This window comes from Sinocyclocheilus rhinocerous, unplaced genomic scaffold, assembly GCF_001515625.1.
Source record: "Sinocyclocheilus rhinocerous isolate Xijiao unplaced genomic scaffold, SAMN03320098_v1.1 scaffold1307, whole genome shotgun sequence".
Lineage (NCBI taxonomy): Eukaryota > Metazoa > Chordata > Actinopteri > Cypriniformes > Cyprinidae > Sinocyclocheilus > Sinocyclocheilus rhinocerous.
In genome coordinates, this window is record NW_015631048.1 from 328774 (window position 1) to 338639 (window position 9866).

General features: G+C 38.8%; 1 protein-coding gene across 2 annotated transcripts in view; it reads right to left on the reverse strand.

The window, feature by feature from the left end:
* Positions 1 to 9866, reverse strand: part of msi2a (musashi RNA-binding protein 2a) — a 209642-nt gene that overhangs the window by 21660 nt on the left and 178116 nt on the right. For both annotated transcript variants that reach the window (XM_016553727.1, XM_016553726.1), the window contains one exon: positions 6130 to 6204. In XM_016553727.1, the coding sequence (XP_016409213.1) occupies positions 6130 to 6204 (75 nt within the window). The remainder of the gene's footprint in view (positions 1 to 6129; positions 6205 to 9866) is intronic.

Here is a 9866-nt window from a genome sequence, read left to right on the forward strand (position 1 = left end):
GATAACGATATAAAAAATGTTCGATATAGAGCACGATATAGGCACGTGCTATGAGTGACGCAGACAGCACACACGAACACGAACATGAGTGCTGTGCCTGCCTGTGATGAGGAGATTGTGAGTAAAGAATGAATATTAGTCGAATTTAAAATAAACATTTGCATTTGAATGCAAAAATAGAACAATCCAACATTAGATGTGCTTCAAGGAGCGTCATCAGTGGAGCACGAGATGCGGTGATGATGATGTAAGTGACCGTTGATACATTTTTTTTAGCTATATCGCCCAGCCCTACTACAGCCTCTCTCTCTCTTTCCTGGCAACATTTTAATTACAGACAGCACAGGAACTCGTTGCCCATGGAGGGACCATCAGCTTTTTCTTTCACACACCAGCTCAGAAAAAATGCAACATATTAAAGTTCATTTGCACTCACTTTAGACGGCTTTCACAATAACACTCTCATGCGAGGCGAGCAGCACAGAATTATGGGTATTTATAAAAACGATTACTCCACTGGGAGGACAAATGTACTTGTTTGCCCAAACACCACTAGAGGATTTAACACAGCGCCTGTCTTCCCTCATGTGTTAGTAGAGTTGACTGAGATGCATCAGAGCTCAATCCATCAGTGTGATCATTTGTATAGTGGACATGGAGCGTGAGCGGACAGAGCAGAGCTGAGAGCAGAGGATTGTGGGATTAATTGCTTGCAGCTGAGTGCCTATTATCTCATTGAGAAGCATCAGAGGGCATGCGGCTCTCTTTAAGGTCCATAATGGCAGGTAATAATGACTGTGTGTGTGTGTCCATACAGCTCATCTAAATGTGCTTTTTGAAAGTTTATGAGAAAAAATGAATCAGTCATTGCTGATTTCTACTCAATACTGAACAACCAGGCAAACTCTGTTGAATGGCATTGTGTTTCACAGCATGCAATTTGTTTGTGGTAAACCGAGACCGCTGAAGTATCTACATATTTAACAACAGTCACGAGTTCAGTGTTCAAACAATTTAATCAAACATAATCAACATGATTGTAGAAGCCAACTAAAAACCCACCAGGCCGGAGTATCTACGGCTCTATTATTTCATAACAAATGTAATTACAAGGGGGTCTAATGCCCATCTACAGCATGTCATTACACCAGACTGTAACCCACAACTCAGAAGGTAGAGTGGCTTAGTAGGTAAAGATTTGAGACTGGTAACTCAATGTTTGTAGGTTAGATGGGGTGATGGGGTGAAATAAGAGATTAGTGTTAGAGAAAATGTGCCATATAGCTAAAATTAGGGGGGTTAAAAATTAATAAATAAAATTAAGAGATAATCTGCCATATGGTCACTCTAAAGATAAACCTAAATAAATTACATTAAACATTTTTAAAAATGACAAATTACATAAAAACATTTAAAAAAAGAATACAATTTGGAGTAAATTGGTCATATGGCTACTGAAAAACAAAACAAAAAAAATGGAAAAATAATTTTTATAAAAATGTATAAAATGAAGAGAAAATTTGCCATATGGCCAGTCAATAAAAAAAATGAAAAATAGTTGACATATGGCTAACCTTAATAAAAAGAGACAAATAAAAAAACAAATGAAAAAAAAAAGAATAAAATCAAAAGGAAAACTGTCATATCAAAAAAATCATGATGTAGGCATGTGTATAATAGCTCAGTTTGTGCAGCACACAAAAAAATAAAACAGTTCCAGATTAAGGATGGTTATAGATAATACCAAACCTCTGTGGTCTCTATGGTTTAAATTACGCATGTCATTTCCTGTTTCTTTCCTCAGCTCATTAATCTCTTCACAAAACACAAATCAGTATGCTAATGCTAATGCAGGTCACGCGTCCCTGCCTCTCTTTCGCTCTGCTCGCTGTTGCTGAGCACAAGTGTCCTACACCAAAGTGTCACAAGTCATTTGTGCTGCTTTCTCCCCCTCGTCTCTTTCTCTGCACAGCATCTTCTGTCCCCTAGCGGCCTCTCTCCCTTCGTCAAAGTTAACGCTGGAACAAAGTTCTTGCGAGAGATTAACTTTGCCGGATTAGGTGGGTTAATTATTAGATCTCGGAGGCTCATTGTTGTTTTGTGTTTCCGCTGTGAGAGGCTGCTTGAGAGAGGCGCTGCAGCATTAAATCAATTTCATGGGCTTTTCATTACAGACGAGATAACGCCAACATTTAGCATTCAGTTTTATGGCGTTATTTGAATCTGCTCCAGCGAATGGGCTGATGGGAGAGAAAAACCCTGCTGAGAGGGCACAAGGACACATTGCTCTCCCTGCTTCCTCCAGAGCCCCCATGGGCACCGTAAAACCGCACGAATGGACCCTGAGAAAGCACAGAAGGGGTCTACCACACTGAAAGAGAGAGGAAGAGGGACATTGACAGGAGGAAGAAGAGAAAGAAGGAATTTTGAATCCTATGCGAGACCTGAAGAACGCTGACAGCTGCGGATGACAGTTTCACACAGAACACCCTAGAAATCAGCCAGCAATGCCTTCAAAACAGACTGTTCTTACCGAAAAATTAACAAATCTATTTCTTACAATTAAGCTGTGTAACGGATGCTACACAGAGAGAAAAATGTTCTTTCAGTCTGACTATGCTAGAGCTACCCTGCTTTAGGAAACAGCTGCTGAAAAGAGCCGCATGTCCTGAAATTAGGCTACAAATACATTTGATGTGAGCTCACACACACATGGTTTGTGTCCTATCAAGCAACACAGAGCTGTGAAATGACAAAATCTGTGCCTTCATCTTTCCTTCATTGCCCACTTTGAAAGGAAAATAAAAAACAATGAAAGCTGCCATAATAAGAGCTGGGAAAGGCAGCAGCCTTGGCTCTCTTTTCATCTGTGCAGCGAGTGACCTGTTGTTACTGTCCATATGAAAAAAATGATGCGCTGTTTGTAGTTTTGCGAAAGCTTTTCATGCGATATCAAAGGTGGAATCTCAGGAGCCTTTGGCACAGGTGGTGTCTATATGAAGAACACAACACGCATACATATAAACACTTCTTTGCTTCCTACACGACAGTATAACCGCTCAGAAGAGCCATTATGAATGGGTTTTTGTGCACAGGTGTCTAAACTTAGATCAGTTTTCATACGCAAGAGGTTTTGCCCAAAATGAAACCATTTACTGTGCTGGATCTTAATTGTGAGAGTCTTCTGATGTTTGATTAGGGGACAAAAAGTAATTTTGCCAGGCAGATTAAAGGGCTCAATCTTTTCTTAGCCCTTTCATCCACCATTAAACTTAATAATGAAGGAGGTAGTAGAAATCTCCAGAAAGATCCCTGGACATCACAAAACCTTCAAACATCACCAGCCAGCCATGAGTTTCGCCCCACACCATAATGAGAGACGATTTTATGGGCAGGAGGACAGCCGTGACTGTGCAACTCCAACAAGAGTACGATCTCATCTCAACAATGTTTCTGTTTTGGAAACATATGGGCCATGAATCATGTGTGTAAGTGTGTGTGTGTAATGGAGAAGTATAGTTGCACCGCTCTGAAGCAGATGTCACGGAGGTGACACGCATTTCCTACCGCTCATCTAATCATAAAACAAAACCACCTCTCTGCATCTTTCGACAGATCGGGCCCTTGTGCCGAAACGCGATCAAGGGGGCCGAACTTTGTTGTCGAAAATAAATCATTCCCTGCCCAGGCACAAAAGAGCCTAAGCGCTTGGCCTGTTTCTAATGGAAATGTTTCCAGGATGATGGTTTTTGCAGACCTTAGGTGAAGATTTTAAATGTGTAAAGTATAGCTGAGACTACTTTCAAAGAAAAAAAAAAAAAGAATTTATGTGAAATATGACAAAAAATTCTATGAAATATTCTAGGGTTTCTGGGTAACAGGTGTCAGTGTTGATCAACTGAGGACTCGAGGAGCTCAGGGTGTCAGCAGGAAGGACTCCGCCCTTTAAACGAGCAGCCTGTCTTGTTAGCTAGAAGCACTTAGTATCAATTAGCAAGGCCACCTCATTATTACCCAAGTAAACACTTCTAATTTGTTATGCATTTTAATGGCCTTCACCAAACACTTAAGAAACATCTTTAGGCATTTAAAAAAAACTCCAGACAGCTAGGAAAGACATTGACTACTAGAGCAGCATAGCTTGGTATAAAAATCTGTGGGTTACTTGAGAAGGTCTGAAGAGCTTTCATGATGAGAACGAGTAAAAGAACTCTGCAAAAAAATTGCCTGCAAACGCTAGAGCCTCAGGTGTTTGTCTTTGATCGATCGATCTATCTATCTATCTATCTATCTATCTATCTATGTGTGTGTGTGTATACACACACACACACACACACACACACACACATAAAGTCGACGTACGACGTCGATGTAAGAGAACAATCAATGCGGGGAACAATTGTTTACGTCAAAACCGAAACCAAGCCGTTCACACAAGAACGCATATTTATCGCATTTTCTAGAGGGACATCTATCACCACTGCACTCGCGTCTCGCACAAGAGATCCGCATGTTTAGAAAGCTATGTAAAATTAATGTAAGTTCAACTTTTAAAAAACATGTCTCGAGACTGGCGGGTTTCCCCATCCCACTGCATCTCAAGTTTTTAAATGAAGAAAGTACTCTTTGTGATTGGTTTACGGTCCTTTGTATTAAACTATACATACATGCATGATGCTGTTTTGTTTCAAATTGTTTAAGCAACTTTATTAATTATATATGGTTTATAAACATTATTTTAAATGTTATGCACTGTTTTCAAAGATAGTCATGTTATTTTATTATGCTTTGAAGAAACGTGCATAATATTCATAGACTGTATAAAAACAGATAATATTTTGTTCGATGCGCCTTCTTGTGGCCTCAGGAGAGAAGCCAAAAGCTTAACTGAAATTATGCCTTTTAAATTCGAATATAATTCAAATACTGATAATATTTAAATAAAAAAATCTAATTTAGTTTTTCAGCCATTTTGACAGCCCTACTGCAAAACAACAAAAATAGCCAAAAGATGCACATTACACCTGTAAGTATGGGAAAGCAGGAAACAAAAACCCTAGATTCAAAATTCAATGCACAGTAGAGATGATTCAAAGACAGAGCATCAAAAATAGAATAGGGGCACAACGGCTCTCCCAAAGTCTCCTTACAGATGGCTGATTTCCATAATGACAGCAGAGACGGAGAGATCACTGGGTTTGTCAGTGGCTCATTCATGATCTCACACGGATTCAGACTTGTGTGAGAGAGAATTACTGGCTTTAAGTTGTGTGTGTGTGTGTCTGCGCACAAATTTTCCACTGCTGTCCTGTTTCAGGGTTCATTTCTAGCTTCAGTACTAAAAAAACAGCAAGAAAGAGACAGATGTTGTTGTAGTTTGATTTGATGGTATATCAGTGTCAGGTGCCGTCACATAAAGATGAGTAACTGTGCAAGAGTTTGAGGCTCACAACAGATCAGAGCACAGAGAGAATGTGTGTGTTTATGTGAATGGGACTGTCAGTTTGTGTATGTGTATCTTTTTTATGAGTCAACCCTGTCAAATAAAACTTATGACTATTCTGAATAGAAATGTTTGAAGAATTACTAAGCTCTGTGAGAAAGAGAAAACTCATACATCCCTCCACATACACCTCTCAGTAATATTTTGATGTGTGTTGCTATCAATAACGAAAACAAAAATAGCTAATTATTTTTTTCTTTAACTAAAACAGAGAAGAAAAAAAAGAAAGAACAAAAACTACACTGAAACTACAAATGCGCACTACAACATGCTCAAAACGTCCATCAAAACATCCATTACACCCACTGAAGAAAAACCCATTAGCTCTGCTCATGATATCAGCAGGAAGGTGGCCATCCACAGGACACTCATATCAACACTAATATCTGCCACCAGGCTGCAGAGAAATGTGCTCACCTTCACGCCTCTAACAAACACACACACAAACACCATTCACTCACATTGTCATACACTTGCTTCACACGTGTGCATGCTCCCAAATGATGTTGAATTACATGACGGTTTGCAGTTTCATAATGAGACAGACAGACAAAGATAGATGGATAGATGGATAGATAGATAAGATAGATAGATAGACAGACTGACAGACTCACAGACAAACTCACCTGGAAACTGGTAACTGTAGCTAGGAGAAAATCCTGTGTATCCACGACCGTACGTTGCCACAATGTTTGGATAACCTACAAACACACATATAGACAGAAACAACATCAGCTCGGTAGGATAAAAATCATGCTTAACCCTTAACCTTGGTCAATCAGGAACTAGTAATTAGACATGTCTGGATGAGGCTGTGTATATGTAACACTGTCACAAGAGCAGCAGCACTTGAAAGTTAGGATGAATATCACAACAGTATGTTTTCAAGCACATGAGCACTTTAAATGAAGTGGCAACTTCAGGGAATTTTACTGCCATCTGTTTTTCTCTGATGCTGCTCTGCCGAGAGAAAGAGAGAGTGATTCTGATGTGTGTTATTCTTGGCCTTATTTTATCACGTTTTCTCTTTGAAATTTACATGCTGTATTAATTTCATGTTTTTCCCAAAACAAGAATGTGAAATAGCAGTCACCACTGCTCAGTAATAAATCACGACACACAGATTTCAGAAATCACTCCAAACACACCTTCGTGCAGAGCTGGCATATGTGCACTTATGATTTCCCAAACCTGTCACGAGTCACTCAATATCAGTTGACAGCAATGAAAACACTTTTGACAGCTCTCACAGAATACACAGCTAAAAAAGGGTTCTTCCAGGGAGGATGTGCTCACACACAGGAAATACACGACTCCAGGAGCTCACCACAACATTTCTCCCACCCTGCTTTAGTATGTGTGTTTGTTGTGTGGTGTGCCTAAAAAAAGATGTTGTATTCTTAAAGGGAAGAGAAAACTGAGATCATCAGAAGAAAACAGTTGAGAAGAGACAAAATGAGGTGCGATGAGAAACAAAAATAGACAGGAAAAGATTAGAAGAGACCAAAAGACAAAAGAAGAGAGATGAGAAGAGAACAGAAAATAATATATGAGACAAGATGAGAGAATAGATGACAAAACCAGAAAAAAAGATGAAACTAAAGGAGAAAAAATGAGAACAAAAAAGATGATGAAGAGATGAGAAAAAAATAAAATTGAAGAAATGAGACAAGAAAGAAAAAAAAAAGAATGAGATGAGATGAGACAAGAACTGAAGGGAAAAGATAAAAAGAGGCAAAATGAGAACTTATTTAAGAGATAAGACAAGAAAACAAAAGAAAAAATTATTTTAAAAAAACAAGAAAAAAAACTAGGCAAGAAAAGGAAAAAAATGAGAGCAAAGTTGAGACAAGAAGAGAAGAAATTAAACAAGTTGAGAAGAGAACAGAACAAAGAGATTGTAAAGACAGAAAGAGAAGGGATGAGACTTGAATTGAAAAGACGAGATGAGACAAGATGAGAAGAGACAAGACCAAGACAAGACCAGAAGAGGGAAGCCAAGAAAAAAATAGATCAAGCAAGACCAAAACAAGCACAAACAAAAAAAAAAAGTGGGGGAAAGTTAAGAAAGATGAAAAACAAAATAGCTTATTGATGAGAAATTATAAGAGAATATAAAAGAAGACATGAGAAAAAAGTAGAGTTGTAAATGAGACTAGATGAGACAAAGGACAAGAGAACAAAATTAAAAAATAGACGAGACTCGAAGAGGGGGAAAAAATGAAAAGGGATGAGAGGCAGAAGATGAACTGAGCTAACCTTGTCTGTATCTCAGTGTAGGGGTGCTCCGATTAATCGGCTACCGATCACTATCGGCCGATAATCACGTTGGGATGTTTGATCGGCGGTCTATAAAAAGGCCTATCTCAAAAAAACGATCTCAAGCTGATGACGCTGCCGTGAGAGGTTTGGCACGACATGCAGCGGCACCGTCTCAGTCTCTGTCCGGTGCTGGTAAAATAATTATAATGCTGAAGGTGAGGTACTCACCTTGTGTGAGACGTAATTTCACAAACAGCGTGAGTGAACCACCGCGCGCGCTCTCTCTTTCTTCTCAAAATACACAAATGGCTTCAAATCACCACATCGCGTCTGACTATAAGCGAGCTGCACATGACAGGAATTGTCACTTGCACAATCGAGGCAGTGTCACATCGTCACTAACATTTATAAATTGCATTACTTTTTAATTCTTGCCAGTGTTTAATCATTCAGCGCTCGCCTGCTCTCCTGGAGACCGTGCGCTCATGCACACTCGCAGCGCACACACATAATGCCAGGTTCACATTACTCAGTTTGCAGTGCGTATTTTTTCCGCGCTCATGTTAACGGATTAATAAAGCGTGCACACAGCACACGGTTGCGGTCCGGCAGTGAGTTCCACGAGCGGTGCGTCTGCAGCAGAGCAGAGATCGTTTCCACACAGAGTATATTTTTGCTGCGCTGCAAGCAATGAATTAAAGTAACAGCGCATTGTTTGCAGTAAATATGAACATGGATTGACACGAAAATGTAGTAATTACACCATAAATGCATATTATTAAAGTCTACTGTGTTTCAGTCAACAACACATATGGCTTTTTGGCTAGGTTTAAAGGAAAAGAGCACTTTTAGTAGAGCTGACTATTTCTGTCAATGGTAAGTTTGTGATAATGTAAGAAAAGTAGTTTAAATGTTTTGCCACTTGCTTGAGCAACTTAATATATAAATCTAGAAGTAAATGCAAAATTAAAATGCATTGAATAATGTGTTGCTTATATTTATTGTGTTTAAACATGCCTGTTAAAGATTGTATTTCTGTACTGTGTACAAAAAAAAGCTATTCTGAAAAAGCATTTTCAGTGACAATGTTTGGATTTGAAATCAAAATAATGGATAAATGTTGTGTTTGTGGTAAACAGCCACGGATCAGTAGCGGACTCTTGTGTGAAAGCTGCTTCCCCTCTCATAAGAGTCACCTAAGAGGGGAATTACCCCCATTTTCAAAAATGAAATTCAGGCCCTGAATAAATGTCTAAAAATCCTGATTGGAGTATCACTATAGTTATAAATGATAAAAAGAAGGCTTTAAAAAGATCGGTATCGGTGATCGGTATCGGCAGATACTGCTTTCTGTGATCGGCGATCGGCCGCAAAAATCCTGATCGGAGCACCCCTATCTCAGTACATTGTGGGTAAAAGGGCAGGGTCCTCTCCTGGCAGCTGCTATATCAGGCACTGATTTGCATTATTAATGTTCAGGCTAATATACCTATTTTATGGCTCAACAGCTCAGATTCACTTTAAAATCAATTATACATCTGCGCCAGCTGAAGCAGGCAGCAGCTCAAATGTGTATTAATCTCAGCAAACATACACGCGGTGCCCGACTATAAAGATAAATGACACGATTAGCTGCGGTAAACAAAAGCGTGAATGCAGCAGCTTTAATGAGATTTGGCGTATAAGAAACTTACAGTTCCTTAAATAATGAGCCCTGATCTGCAGCTTTTTTTTTCATATGCAAATTGTACTAAGTTCTGTCTGGTCGTCCTGTTCACTCCAGTTTCATTTAGATAAGACCAGAGTTAATATTTTCACATGAGTGCTTCATGCTCTTGTTCTCTCTCTCCCATTCCTCCTCTCTTCACCCTCCTCCACAGCAGTAATCCATGAGAACTTCTAGAAAGTTCATGCTTTGTTAAAAGTTGAGTATAAGATAAGCGATGTGTGTATCTCATTTCAGTTTATATATTAAAAATAAATAAATACACACACAATATGGTAAAATTAAATTATATTATGTAATTTAATTTAATAATATTTTAAATACTAAATGTTTATATATATATATATATATATATATATATATACACTGCCGTTC